Below are 14,737 nucleotides of genomic sequence, written 5' to 3'. Positions count from 1 at the left end.
CTTAAAGGTTTTTCCCTTGGATGACTGGCTGCTCTGTACTGACCATACATTCATTGCTTCCACCTCCTTGGAGGCCTGTTTCTCTGAGGTCTCCAGGACTCTGGAGGCCTGTTTCTCTCTCATATTTGACTTCTCTAAGTCATGTTCACCAGTTAAGTATGGCTGATTTCCCCCTTTGGTCCAAAGCTTGATAGGGTTTGGATTTCCAGGTGGCTGGTAGATCTTGCTGCAGCCCATTTTCCCGTGTGTCCCTTGATATCACATCAGCTCCTGGTAATGCTGACTTCTTATCTCTCTCTTTTTTTTTAGATTTTTATTTTCTGAACTGAGGCAAGTTTAAACACCATGATGCTTAAACACCTCAGCATCTGCTTTTTTTTTTTTTTTTGGTATTAATCTACAATTAAATTACATGAGGAACATTATGTTTACTAGACTCCTCCATCACCAAGCCCCCCCCCCCACATACCCCATTACAGTCACTGTCCATCAGCATAGTAAGATGCTATAGAATCACTACTTGTCTTCTCTGTGTTGTACAGCCCTCCCTATGCCCCCCCACATTATGTCTGCTAATAATGCCCCTTCCCCTTTTTTCCCCCCCTTATCCCTCCCTTCCCACCCATCCTCCCCAGTCCCTTTCCCTTTGGTAACTGTTAGTTCATTCTTGGGTTCTGTGATTCTGCTGCTGTTCTGTTCCTTCAGTTTTTGCTTTGTTCTTATACTCCACAGATGAGTGAAATCATTTGATACTTGTCTTTCTCTGCTTGGCTTATTTCCCTGAGCATAATATCCTCTAGCTCCATCCATGTTGTTGCAATTGGTAGGATTTGTTTTCTTCTTATGGCTGAATAATATTCCATTGTGCGTACATACCACATCTTCTTTATCCATTCATCTACTGATGGACACATAGGTTGCTTCCATTTTTTGGCTATTGTAAATAGTGCAGCGATAAACATAGGGGTGCATCTGTCTTTTTCAAACTGGGCTGCTGCATTCTTAGGTTAAATTCCTTGGAGTGGAATTCCTGGGTCAAATGGTATTTCTATTTTGAGCTTTTTGAGGAACCTCCATACTGCTTTCCACAGTGGTTGAACTAATTTGCATTCCCACCAGCAGTGTAGGAGGGTTCCCCTTTCTCCGCAACCTCACCAACATTTGTTGTTGTTTGTCTTTTGGATGGTTTCTTATCTCCTTTAATTTTAAACTTGGTGGTCTCTCTTGGGCTTGCCTCACACATGCCTTTTTTTCTGAGAGAGTGCAGTGTAAGAGAATCAGAGCCTTTATAAAATAAAGCAAGGGGTAGTTGACAGAGCTGAGCCCAATAGATTATCAGGCATTTGGTTTAGAAGATCCACTCTACTTGTTTCCCTAGATTCTCTCTCATTACTCAGTTGAGCTGACCTTCCTCCTATGCCCAGGGTGACCCCTTATTAGTTTATGCAACTAAAGTACCTTATACCTATAGTAAAAGTATCATTGGTTATTTTTACCAAAGGTGGTGAAGGAGTTTTCCCTTACATTAGTCTACATATTCTAACCCTCACGTCTCTAAATTCCCGTTTTTAGTTTATAATTGAAATGCTTTTGGTTTTCCTCTTAATTTTTGACTGCAAAGCAAATACTGTTAGAAGTGGAACCTTCTAGAATATGTGCATATTCTCTGATTTTAAAATAGCTTTAGATAATCAGATGCTACAAATGTCTACTTTAAAAGCAGGCAAGGGGACTCAGGGACTTGGTTCTCTAAAGTGGGTATGTCTTAGTTCACTTCTCTTTGTACCTGGTCTTGAGAGCTTTATCTGAGTGTGTGGGTTGGAAGCATTTCTTGCTGCTTTTTTGATCTTAGAGTAAACTAAAGGCTTTCCTGGCTAGGTGGGAGAAAGCAGGGAGGCCTTTTATAATAGGGGCTCCACCCACCTGTCACCAAAGGTGTATTATTAGTACTCTAAGATGGAGCTGTTATCTGATCATTTTAGTCATGGAGGAAGCTGACTCATCAGAGAGGAACAATGATTTGGTTGGGATCAGCCTCAGGAGTGAGTTAGTGGCCACGTCTAGAACAGAGTCCAGAGTTCCTCATTTTCCAGCCAGAGCTCCTTCTCTCTGGTTTGACTTTCCTCCTCTGGGATTCATAGAAACTTTCACCACTTAATTATAAAGAATGAGCCATCAGCTTCCTTTTATGGAATTTTTAATGAGACTGCCTTGGTGCATTTAGCCTGAGTGTTGTAGAGTGCTAGCTAGCAGAGCAGTGACTTGAGGATTAGAATGGGCTGCTGTGCTTCCTACTTTCTCAAGGACTTCCTAGAATCTGTCAGCGTTGTTGCCCTTGTATTTTCCTCTTTGCGTTTTCATGACCAGTGCAACAGGTCAAAGTGACTGAGGGGTAGTATGTCCAGAAACATGGTGACAGACCCTTAATGCTTGCTGCCTTGTGGTTCTGGCTGATGCTACCAGCAGCCTAAGGGGGAGGAAAACCATTTGTAGCTGATTTGATGTGGGTGGAGCTCCTCTTACTTAAAGGCTTTCTTGGGTGGTATTTTAAAGTAAAACCAAATGAAAACCAAATGATTTGAATTAGCCATCTTGAGTCTCTTGCATTTTTTCCTATCCTGTAAGGTTAGTCTTAATCTTGTCTTTTCCTGCTTCTCTAGCCGTCATTTTGTGTGTGTGTGTGTGAACAATGTGAGTGGCGAGGAGCTCTGTTATAGTTGGTATCCCAGAGGAAACAAGGTAATAATTAGCCACATTTATACAGTGAAATGATAACCTTATAACCATCTACCCACATAGTAGGCTAGGTAAGAACATTCTTTGTCTAAAAAAGTATCTATAGCAAGGTTTTGGGTTTTAAATGGCCAAGTACACTCATTATTTATGGTCATGCCAGAGTCAGAAAACTATTGTATGGACTGTTCTTTCTGTATGGAAGAATCAGCTGGATTTTTTAGATGATTTTGACATCATTTATGTTATGTGGAGAGAGTCATGTTTAAAAAAATAAAAAGACAGCCTAGTCTTGTATTAATTTCATGTGTTTTCATAGCCATCTTTTGTTGCTATTCAATTTTTCCAGAGGAGCTTCTTAATAACTTTGCCCAGCAAATAGGAGCCTGGAGATTCTGCCTGTATTTTCTCTCCAGTACTAGGAATGATTATGTGATGATGTACAGTTTAACGGTTTTTGAGGTAAGTTGTCAGATAATTTTACACAGTTTTGAAAAGTATTTTGTAGCCACCTTGTCATGTCATTGGCACCAGACTTTAGCTTTGATGTACAGAGGCTGGGAAACAGTGGTTACTTCACTCAGGGCCTTCTTCCCACATGTTGCCTTTACCAAGATGTCTTTGGCACCAGAAAGGTGAGATGGGGCTAAGTAGGTAGGTTGTGGTAAAATGTAACTTTTCCTTCCATGTTGTTACTTAAAAGAGAAAGATAATTTTAAAAAATTTGGAAGAAGGGTTGTTACTATAATACCATTATCCCAACCACAAAAATTTTCATTTGTATCAGTTTTCTTTGAATCTTTGTCTTCCTATATAGACCTTTTTTGTTTTAACCTAACTATAGTCATACTGTTCATGCTATTTTGTATTCTGCTTCTTTTTCCCTCACTTACTTTATATTCCTGTTAAGTGGTCATACCATTATTCACCAAGCCATTCTGTTTTTGAATATTAAAGTTGTTTCTGTTGTCATCTTCTGGTGGCCATTAGACATAGGGTGTAATAGAAAGTTTTTACACATACAGCTTTTGTGTCTGTTAAATTATTTAGCAGATCTTCCTAGGAATGGGATTATTGTATCAGAGGATTTGAATATTTTTATTATTCTTATTGCCAGATTGCTTCAAGCCTTTGTTTAAAAGCAGGGCTTGTTAGAGATGAAATAAGTAACCACTGCATGAAAACCTAGAGATGATATAACTTACCTTGCCTGAAAATTCTTGTGTATAAATTGTTAACTTGAAAGACATATATTTGTTTTTCAGAATCTGGTCAATAAAATGTGGCTTGGAGTCCCATCTCAGGATAAGATGGAAATTCGTAGCTGCCTGCCCAAACTCCTTTTGGCTCACCACAAAACCTTACCTTACTTTATCCGGAACAAGCTCTGCAAAGTTATTGTTGATATTGGCCGTCAAGATTGGCCCATGTTCTACCATGACTTTTTTACTAACATTTTGCAGGTAAGGGTGTACCTAAGGAAACAATCTTATAAATTGTTTGTTTGTAGAAGTGATTATTTCCTTGTCTTGAAGAGGAGTTTTAAGAGCAATTTGGAACTGCAGTAGTCAGGTCATAGTAGGATAGATTGTCTTGTTTAAGTTTGTATTCTTGAGACATGTTCTGCCTTCATGCAGTGGAGAAAGGGGGAAAACCCAATCGCTTTGTAAACCTCTTGTGAAATTTTGTTCAAGTATTTGAAAACTTGTTAGGTGCCCTCCCAGGTGTTGGGGTGAGAGGATGAGGCCTTCAGTAGTTAGAATTTAACGGGAGGATAGCAATGTGAACAGTAATTACCCAACAATATGGGTAATTGCCTAGTGGGCATATGTGCAGAGTGCAGTGGTGGTGTATAGCACTTAGACTTTAGTTGCTGAGGTATTTTCACTGTTGGGGATGAAATGGGAGGTGGTTGAGTGGTGGAGTAAGAGGCCAGATTTATGGGCAGGGGCCAGACCAGGAAGGGCTTTACTCTTGCAGGTGGGCTTCAAGTGTTATAATTCATAGTCCATCCTTGTGAGCTAAAAAGTTTAGAGAAGGGAGAAGAGAGAGCCACATTCTTATTTTGGAATGACAACCCTGGCATGAGTGTGGAGTCTGGATTGTAGAAGAGTGAGACTAGATCACAGGAAGCCAGTTAGGCTGCTATTGGAGGTGTCTGAGCAAATAAGGTGGACCTGAGCCAGCAAAGGCCTCCCTTGCGGGGTGTGAGGCGAGGCACACAAAGGAGATGTGTCAAAGGGCTTTAGTGAGCGATGAGGTGGCAAAGGTGAGGGAAGCGAGGAATGCAGAATGCCTTCCAGGTTTTTGGCACAAATAGCAGATTTTCTGGGTTAGGAATGAAGGAAAAGGAAATGGACTTGGGCAGAAGATGGTCTATTTTTGTCACATAACATCTTTGATTTTAGCAACTCCTGCCACTTATGTGAGCCCTCATCTCCTTTTTGTAAAATGAGAGGATTTGGACTAAGTGATCTTTAAATTCCTTTCTAGTTGTATTATTCTCTGCTTATTTATCCATGAGAAGCAGTCAGTGGCATGAAAGCCATATTGAGAATGATTAATGCTCAATTGCTGACATATCCAGTAATGATAGTAAACTTTTTCTTCAGGTATTGGTAAACAAGCCCAAATGGTTCTGGAATCAACTTCACTATCATATGATCCTTGGTTAATCCTTTCTGTGTGTTGGTTAGACCTGTTCTAGGCCACTGGAGAGAAGGAGGTAGTTGAAATCAAAACTGACCACTGTCTCCCCCCACCAGCCCCTGCCCCACCCCGTCCCCACCACGTCACAACTTTCTGGTCTGCTCTTCAGATTACTGAAATCTGCTGAGCTGAATCTGAATTGCCTGGGGCCAGGTAATTAAGGGTCCCGCAGCATAGGGAAGAATTGCCATTTTTTTTCTGATTGGGTGGTGTAATAAAAATTGTTGAACGTTTTCAGAAGCTTACTCTTAAGAACCTGAACTTGATCTTCAGCCTAAGGTGCTTACTTTCTATTAAATTGCAGAGATTACCTATGTTAGGAGCTTAAATTATATGTGAAGATGGTAAAGGGAAACAGTACATTAATTAAAAGCTTTCTGGGCACAAAGGGGTAGTGAGAAGAACTGCATGTTTTATCAGCCTATTCTTTCAAGTAAAGTTTCATTTTCAGTCAGCTTGCCTGACCATCTTTCCTTTTCCCAAATGTTGAGAGGAAGAGAGGCTTTAATATATATTTTCTGTAGGAATTTATTTCTGGGGAACGCAGAAGTATTTTATAGCTATAGGAAAGTGTATTGCTAAACTGCATTTGCTAGTATGAGTTCTTTCTAGCTGAGAGAGTTACAGAGTCAAGGGGGAGAGGGAAGAGTGAAAGGGAGAGGTACTGGTAGTCTTTTAAACTGCAGGTTGGTAACCCACAAAGAGATGCTTCTGAAGGGTCAGTTCTACTTTACTCTTCAAGAAAAGTTGTTAAAGGAGAAAAATTGTGCCTGTTCCTTTCCTACTGCATTGTGTGAATTGAAGTTGGCATTAGCAATAGTCAAAACATTGAGAAAATGAAGAGAAAACTTGTCGAACATGAACTTGAATTTTAAGTGTTTGAGAGAACTGATTTAATAGCATTTTTAACATTCCATTACTTGCTGCTGGTTTTACATCATGCTGCTTCTGATGGCAGTTGAATCTATCGCGAGTTGCCATTATTGAGGACTTCTACTCTTTGAGGATGACCTTTCCCTTGGCCTGCAATGAGAAGAGCTGTTTTCAGTAGACAGGAAGGTGCCCAGTGTTTCTTGAAGTAGAGAATATATGTTCTATCTGGGTGCATTTCCTGGTGTCCTCTGCCCTAAGGCTTATATTTCGTAGATGGAGTAATAAAAAACTTTTTTGTATCAGGGAATGAACTACATTTATTAATTATTATTTTTTAAAAAGTCATGTGTTCCTTAAGTTGTTTGCTCTTTTAGAGGTTGTAGCATATAATTCAACAGAATTTTAGTGGCAACTCTCTAAATTTTTGGAAACTGAAAAATATAATAATAATGCTTTGAATTTTGTGAAACTGATTAGAAAGATACACGTAGTGTGTTTTTCTGTTGAAGATAGACCTATTTTTCTGTCTCTTAAGGAATGTTTTTCTGGTATGGTGGATATTGCAGGTGATAGAAAAGCAATTAGAAAAATTAATTTGCTGCATAGGTAGTTGCAAAACCATATCTGTAGTTGTAGTTTAATGACCTGTATGCATGTTTTTCCTCTGCCACATGTTTAATATCAAACTTTTATTAAGTATGCAAAGCTTAGAAATATAGAAATATATAGTTGAGTTAACACCTGCATGTTGAAAAATATATCACAAATTGGTTTACACATATCTTAGTCACTAATACATTAACCTGGGCACAGTAACCGAGACTGTTGGGAACCTGGACATGTATAAAAATTGCGGTGTTAGGTATAAAAGAGCTTTGCTGTGGAAGTTCATGGTTAGAATTTTGTCTTGAAAATAAGATGAGACTATACTTTGATTAAAAAGGGCACATAGATGTACTCTAAGGCATTTTTCTAAAGCGTTGATGTATATAACCTTTTGTGTGAGATTAAACACACAAAAGCACTTCACAGATTATTGTTACTCAGTCCTCTTTGTACTTAATTAGCCAAACGGTCTGCTCAGAACTTACTTTTTCCCGGCAGTTGATCCAGTCCCCTGTGACAACTCCCCTTGGGCTCATCATGTTGAAGACAACTTCAGAAGAGCTGGCTTGTCCCCGTGAGGACCTCAGTGTGGCTCGCAAGGAGGAGCTGCGGAAGCTGCTCCTGGACCAGGTGCAGACGGTGCTTGGGCTGCTGACAGGTGAGCCGTTGGGCGGTGTGGAAAGTCAGAGGCTGACTGCAGGTGCCTGGAGCTCAGGCCTGGCGCCTGTAAGGTTTAAGCAGTCGTTGGAGCTGTTATTGAGATTAAGCGTGAAAACAAGAATGTGGTGCTATATTCTAACACCTAGCAGTGTCTAACACATGGCAGGACCTCAACAAATGTTTTGATTTTCCTTATAGTCTTTCATTAATTGGTCCTTACTACAACTGATTAATGATACAGATCAGGTCACAGGAAATGTGATTACAATGCCAATTATGGCATTCTAAGTAAGGTAGGTGGCAAGCAGTTTATTTCAAATAACCTGAGTTTAAGATGAGGAGAAATTGGAGGAGTAGGAAGATGTGGAAATTTCAAATTCTGCGGAGGGAAGTGAGCCAAGGTGTGCTCCCTATGCACTAGGTTGTAGTTGTGTGTAGCATTGTCTTCGTCAGCTTGTCTGAGTAGAGCCTTTTGACAGTGTGTGAAGAGTATGACTAAACCAAGAGCAAGCTGCAGAATGAGACTGGAGGGTGGGAAGGAGTGGAGCCCCTGGGCCATGCGGGCTGTGGCCGCAGTGCCCGCCGTGAAGAGGCCTGCCGGGAGCCCGGGCTGCTTAGGGAGGGAATGTTGTAGTGAAAAGAAGAGTTCATCTCCACCTCCTCTACTAGGGTTCTTCTTGGATGTCCAGGAACTTTTCCTTTTGTATCTGTTACAAAAGTGCTTGATATGGTGTGGGCACTTAAAATTGGCCACTAAGAATGCACAGTTGGAAGTAAACTTGTCACTTGTACCCTGTCCTTCTTCATAGCCCTTGGGAAACCCAAACCTCAGAGCATTTATTCATTTGAAACACACTGACACCCTCACCTAGATGTTAAATTTCTGGCATTATGGGCCAGGTCTGATACCTCTCTGTCCTACTATGTGGACATCTAACACTTTAAAATTTGAGATATGATTCACATGTCATAGGATCTAGCATTTTAAAGTGTAACGACTTGGTGGTTTTTAACATATTCACAAGGTTGTGCAAGATCACCATCTAATTCCTGAACATCCTCCCAAACTCTGGCAACCGCTAATCTATCTGTCTCTCTGGATTTTACCATTTGGACTTTTCACAAAAATGAAATCATATAATACATGACCTTTTGTATCTGGCTTCTTGTCCTTAGCATGAGATTTTCAAGGTTTATCCATGTTGTAATATTAAATGTCTTGAGAACAAAGTATTTTCAAATACTTTTATGATTATCTTATATGCCAGGTTCTATAAGGAGATACAAAAAAAGATACAGCACAGTCCCTGCCTCTAGTAATGTATGCTATAGTCGGGGGGAAAGAAAGATAGATAGTTAAAAAAAACTGATGTGTTAAAGAGTTAGAGTGGAGGCAGGTTTTATGTGCAAGCAGAGCCCAGCAGGCCAGAGGACCTTCTGGAGAAGATGACAGCTGAGTGGCATTCTGAGGGACAGACAGGTAGTGGTTAGTCTGGGGAAAAGGTCAAGTTGGGATTTGTGGGGAGGAGAGCAGGTCAGAGGGTGATAAAGAGAAGGACACATGGTGAAGGAACAGCAGACAGCTCAGCATGATAAAGCCTTGCGTGTGGGGTGAGGGTGAGGCAAATGGGGAGAGCAGAGGCCAGATGCAGAATTGTGGGGGACGGTGATGCATCCTGGGTGCAGAGAGGGTTAGCAACAGGTTTGTAGGGAAGGATAATAGAGTTTAGAATACCAAGTGGTGTTGTCCAAGAACAAATTGGACATACAGTTGAGAAAGGGATGTTTAAATACTGACGTTTGATCAAATATATCAATAAATTGTTTTTCTAAATCTGGTTTTCATGTGATGGACTTTATCTTTGTCTTAAACTCAGTTTCTCCTTTCTTGGTAGGTATCTTGGAAACTGTCTGGGACAAACACAGTGTTACAGCAGCCACCCCACCACCATCCCCGACCTCAGGAGAAAATGGTATGGTCTGCCACATCCTCCTGTTCCTCTTTGTAAATGCAGTTGGGGGTCTCAGCAGGGTAACAGTTGCTTGACACTGTGCAAGATACAAATGCTCATTCTTCCTTCATCTATTTTTGGCTTTTCTGCCCATGTTTTCTGAGTAGCTAGCTTTCTTAGTTCTTTGTTAAGTACTTGTACTTTCTAATATAATATTTTGAACAATGTGTTTTTGTTTCTTCCTTGCCCATCAGGAAGATGGCACCTTTGATCTTCTGTTATCCACTGCCATCCCCTCCCCGGAGTTTATAACTGCTGTCCCTCCTATTTTGTTTTTCCCTTTTTCTCAAATTTCATGGCTGTATTGCTCATGCTAAGGTTGGTATGAGCCTGTGGGCTTACAAGGTCTGCCTTGCAGTTGTGCAGGGCTCAGGGGCTCAGGATTTGGTTGGCAGCTGAGTAGAGGGGATGTGGGACTGTGGAGTGCTTTCTTCCCCTCTGGGCCCAGGGGTAAGTCATGCTGGCCTGGACAGATGGCAGACTGGTGTACAGTAATCACTGTTGACTTTATATCAGTTGAGAATAATATGCTAAAGCACACACATATTTGCAGTGGCCATTAAATAGTTTACTGGTGGCTAGTTGTGGTCCACAGTTATATTAATATCTTTTTCAAAAGTCAGTGCAGTTCACCTCAAAATGGCTTTCAAGGATGGATGGAAAGAGGAAATTGTGTCTGAGAAGGAACTTTTAGTTTCTAAATGCTTCTGTTTACACTGAATGATCACAAATGCTTTTCAAGTAGAGTACATCCTATGAGTAGGTACATATTTCTTCCTCTATTGTAAAGGTTGATGTGGCTAATGAGAAATATTGCCACATCTTTTTCCTTCACCCCAAGGAAATGGGTTGTTGAAATCAGACATCTCTCTAAGCCCAAGCTGTTTCATACAGCCTGTTGTTAGTATGTGGAAGTTGAAATTCTTACAGTTTACTGTAGAATTGAAAGTATGTCATGATGTTTTGAGGACCACTTATATTTGGATTAAAAACTGTTACTCATTTGTAATACTTCTAAAATAGAAAACTATTACAGAGTCTAGAGTATATTCAAAGCCCACAGGAAATTGAACTTTATTTGTGCTTGGTAGCGAACCTTCATTTTCAAGATGGGTATTTGAGGTGACTCAGCAGATTCAGATTTTGCCATACATGAATGGTTAAGAAAAAAATTGCAAATGATGCAGAGATTTGATTTTAGGAGTGTGTATTTACACCTTGGAATCTCTTGTAGTTTGTCTGATTTTGAAATTTATCATTTCATTTAAACCATAGTTTGCAAAGATTAGTTCTTTGCATTAGGTTTTTGTGTTTAGATAGTTGGAATACGAGCTTAGCATCCAGTTTAAGTTAGCAGCAACAGGTTTCCTCCAGTAAAACTTGTTTTTCTCAGATCATTTTCCAATACCAAAAGCTGTTTGGATTCATTCAGTACAAGTTCTGAGCTAACTGAAGCTAAGTATAAACTTAGTTTATACTTTGATAGACTTATTTTCCTGGAGGCCAGGTTAGAGAATGTCTGATATTACAGATAAAAAAAATGTTTGCCTCCTTCATGTGTTGCCTAGGTTTTGTTAATGAAGATAGGTGAATTAAAATAAGAACTAACTTCACATTTCCTTAGAAATAAAACCTAAAAATATGGTGCATGCTTCTTGAGAATTTCCTTTTAGACACTACTTAAAAATTTTGAAGTCTTGACCTTTAGTATTTGACAAAAAGCAAAATAAATTGAGACTGGGGGAGCTTTGGGAATTAAGTAAGCTTTTAAGCTGATATACTTACCCTTTTGAAACAAGTAGAATTGCATGGTCATTTGTTATGCTTTTTCCCTCTTGATGACAGTTGCAAGTGAAGTCATCAGTTCTTGCTTCATTATTTGGATGCTGCTGCTGATTTAATCAACATTTTGGTGCTTTTGCTCAACTGCCTTTGTGGATTTAAGACACCAAGTTAAGCTGGAGAACTTAGAGAAAATTATTTAGCTTTCTTGACCATAAGCTCAGTTTTACGGAGGGAATTCATTCTGAAAAACCTGAGGGTTCAGTTTGTAAGCCAGGTAATTTCTAAACACCCTCCTTCTGTAGTCCTTGCCTGGCTGTCCCCACCCTGCATGAATCCCCATACAGCATCCTGTCAGACTTAGCCCTCTAGGCTTTTTTGGTCTCTTTCCTCACTCTTTTGTAATGTTATTTTTTATCTGATCACTTTGACAGAACAAAGTCCAGGAAACTAGTTTGGATATAGAAAAAGTCTGAAGGGTGTATGTGGTTCATTTCTCAGAATAGTTCCCCAAATTTTGTTGCCTTATCTCCTAAACTCACCTCACTGGACTAGAGTCCTGTGAAGTAGATGATGGTTTATCACTCATTTACAAACTAGGAAACTGGGGCTCATAGTGGATAACTTGCCAGAGGTCACATGGCCAGTAAGTGGTGGAACAAGGGTGTGAACCCGTTTAACCCAAGTCTGGGCACACTGTCTTTGTCCTAAGTTTGCTGTCTTGTTCACTCACGTCACTGCTGTACACCTCCTCCCCCTAGTGTAGAGTCTCTGTAGATGTCTGAGGATGAAACGAGGGAAGACATGGCTGCCTCTGTGGTAGTTGCTTCCCCCTGCACTTGTGCAACCATAGTTTCCTCTTGTCTTCACATCTTTTTCCTCAGACAAATGGAAAAAAAATGAACAAAATGAAATTATATAAATACTGCCATTCTGAGTTAGCTTTGGTTGTTCTGCAATGAAAATTAAGGGACTGTATCTTTTTTTTTTTTTAAATTAAAGTATCATTGATAAACAATCATGTTGGTTTCACATACACAAAACAGTGGTTCATCATTCACCCATATTATCAAGACCACCCTCCATTGCAGTCACTGTCTATCAGCATAGTAAGATGTTATAGAGTCATTAATTGTATCCTTCATGCTCTACTGCTGTCCCAGTGACCTACCTATGCTGTGATTGCAAATTTTAGCACCCCGTAATCCCGTCCTCCCTCCTCCTACCCTCCCCAACCCTTCCCCTTTGGTAATAACCACTAGTCCCTTCTTGGTGTCTATGCGTCTACTGATTTTTTTTATTCTTTCTGTTTTGCTTTGTTTTTATACTCCACAAATGAGTGAAATCATTTGGTATTCATCTTTCTCTGCCTGGCTTATTTCACTGAGCATAATACCCTCTAGCTCCATCCATGTTGTTGCAAATGGCAAGATTTCTTTTCTTCTTATGGCTGAATAATATTCCATTGTGTGTATGTACCACATCTTCTTTATCCATTCATCTATTGATGGACATTTAGGTTGCTTCCATATCTTGGCTGTTGTAAGTAGGGCAGCAGTAAACATGAAGGTGCACATATCTTTTTGAATCAAGTATCTTGTTTTCTTTGGGTAAATTCCTAGGAGTGGAATTCCTGGATCAAATGGTATTTCTATTTGTAGTTTTTTGAGGAACCTCCCTATTGCTTTCCACAGTGGTTGAACCAATTTGCATTCCCACCAGCAGTAAAGGAGGGTTCCCCTTTCTCCGCATCCTTGCCAGTATTTGTTGTTTGTGGTGTTTTGGAGAGTGGCCATCCTAACTGGTGTGAGGTGATATTTCATTGTGGTTTTTATTTGCATTTCTGTGATGATTAGCAATGTGGAACATCTCTTCATATGCCTTTTGGTCATTTGTATTTCTTCTTTGGAGAAGTATCTGTTCAGGTCCTCTGCCCATTTTTTAATCGGGTTATTTGTTTTTTGGGTGTTGACGCATATGAGCTCTTTATATGTTTTGAGTCTGATACCCCTTATTGGATAAAGGACTGTATCTTTCATCTGCATGGCATATAATTTCAAATATAGATCTATACATACTCTGGTTATAGAAAGTTTTTCAGGGTGAAGATAGAGTAGCATGAATTGATTGAGATCAATTTATACCTTCCTCATTTCTCCCAAGCTCTTTGCAAATTGCAAATATTTGTGCACTTGCAATCTTTTCCTGTGTTCCTTAATAAGTGGCCTATAGAAAGATGGGACTTGGGAGGATTACTCACAGCTTCTGTGATCTCATTTTCTCTTCCTAAGGGCTCCTTAAATAGAGTTTCTCCCTACTTTACTGGACTGAGGCTACATCAGATCAGTTTTGCCTGGCAGGGGATATTGGGCAGTGTGGAGAAATATTTTGGTTAACCTAACAGGAGGAGTGAACACTATTGGCATCCAATGAGTGGAGGTCAGAGGTGCTGGTAAGTATCCTACAGTGCATAGAACAACTACAGCCAGAATGTCAGTAGTGCCAAGGTTGAGAAACTCTGAATTAGTAAATATAGCACTGACTAGAAAATGTGAAATTTCAATAATTAAAAAATAAAAAAGCTGAGAAGATATTTGCATGAAAGCGTATTCAAGTGTTCCAACCACATCTGGGTTGCTTCCATGTCAGTACAGGCACTGGAGTTGTCCAACCCCTTTGGGCGTGGCTTCATTTTGCTTCCAGGCCTGGCCCAATTCAGTGAAGATGAAGTTGCTCACAGGTTTCATAATCAAGGTACCTTCCTCCGTAGGTATCTTGTTAAAGCTCTCTCAGGTTCTCATTGGAAATGCTGTGGCACATGGCAGAGTTTCTGTTCTGTGGTGATTCCTTTCGCTTTTCATTAAAATGCAATTTTTGAAAAACTCCTCTAAAATACCTCGAAATGTTTAAAGTAAAATCATTTTTATTGAGAAACAGTGTTCTTGTTTTGAGGGAAAAAGAAATTATAGATTGTCCTTTCCCCTAAACAGTTTTTACCTGTGCATAATCCTGCTCAGTTCTTATCCTTGTGTTTGTGTCTTTCTACAGTTGTGGTCGTGCTGTCCATGTGCTATTCCCATAGGGCTTTAGATCATACATATTTTTCTCTATTAGAATATAGCTTCCTTTCTGATGATCTTTCCTGGCTGCACAATCTTCCACTTGGCCTGCCTTCTGGGAAGAATCCTAGGCTTTAGGGTCAGTCCTGGGTTTCAGTTTCAGTTCTTTCTCTTTACTAGCTGAGGAACATGGGGGAAATGCCTCATCTACCTGTGTCTGTAAATACAGATAATGATACCCACCTTAGAGCTGTGGGCACTAAGTGAGACTATGTGTGTGAAGTGCTAGTGCAGCATCCAGCA

General features: G+C 40.0%; 1 protein-coding gene across 3 annotated transcripts in view; it reads left to right on the top strand.

Annotated features, from left to right (window-relative positions):
- Positions 1 to 14,737, top strand: part of XPO6 (exportin 6) — a 114,872-nt gene that overhangs the window by 42,376 nt on the left and 57,759 nt on the right. For all 3 annotated transcript variants that reach the window (XM_036905702.2, XM_036905701.2, XM_057487082.1), the window contains 4 exons: positions 3,083 to 3,195; positions 3,999 to 4,196; positions 7,420 to 7,579; positions 9,477 to 9,554. In XM_036905702.2, coding sequence (XP_036761597.2) covers positions 3,083 to 3,195; positions 3,999 to 4,196; positions 7,420 to 7,579; positions 9,477 to 9,554 — 549 coding nt within the window. The remainder of the gene's footprint in view (positions 1 to 3,082; positions 3,196 to 3,998; positions 4,197 to 7,419; positions 7,580 to 9,476; positions 9,555 to 14,737) is intronic.

Source organism: Manis pentadactyla, chromosome 10 (assembly GCF_030020395.1).
Source record: "Manis pentadactyla isolate mManPen7 chromosome 10, mManPen7.hap1, whole genome shotgun sequence".
Classification (NCBI taxonomy): Eukaryota; Metazoa; Chordata; class Mammalia; order Pholidota; family Manidae; genus Manis; species Manis pentadactyla.
Note: the sequence above shows the minus strand (reverse complement) of the source record. Positions and strands in the feature narration are given on the sequence as shown.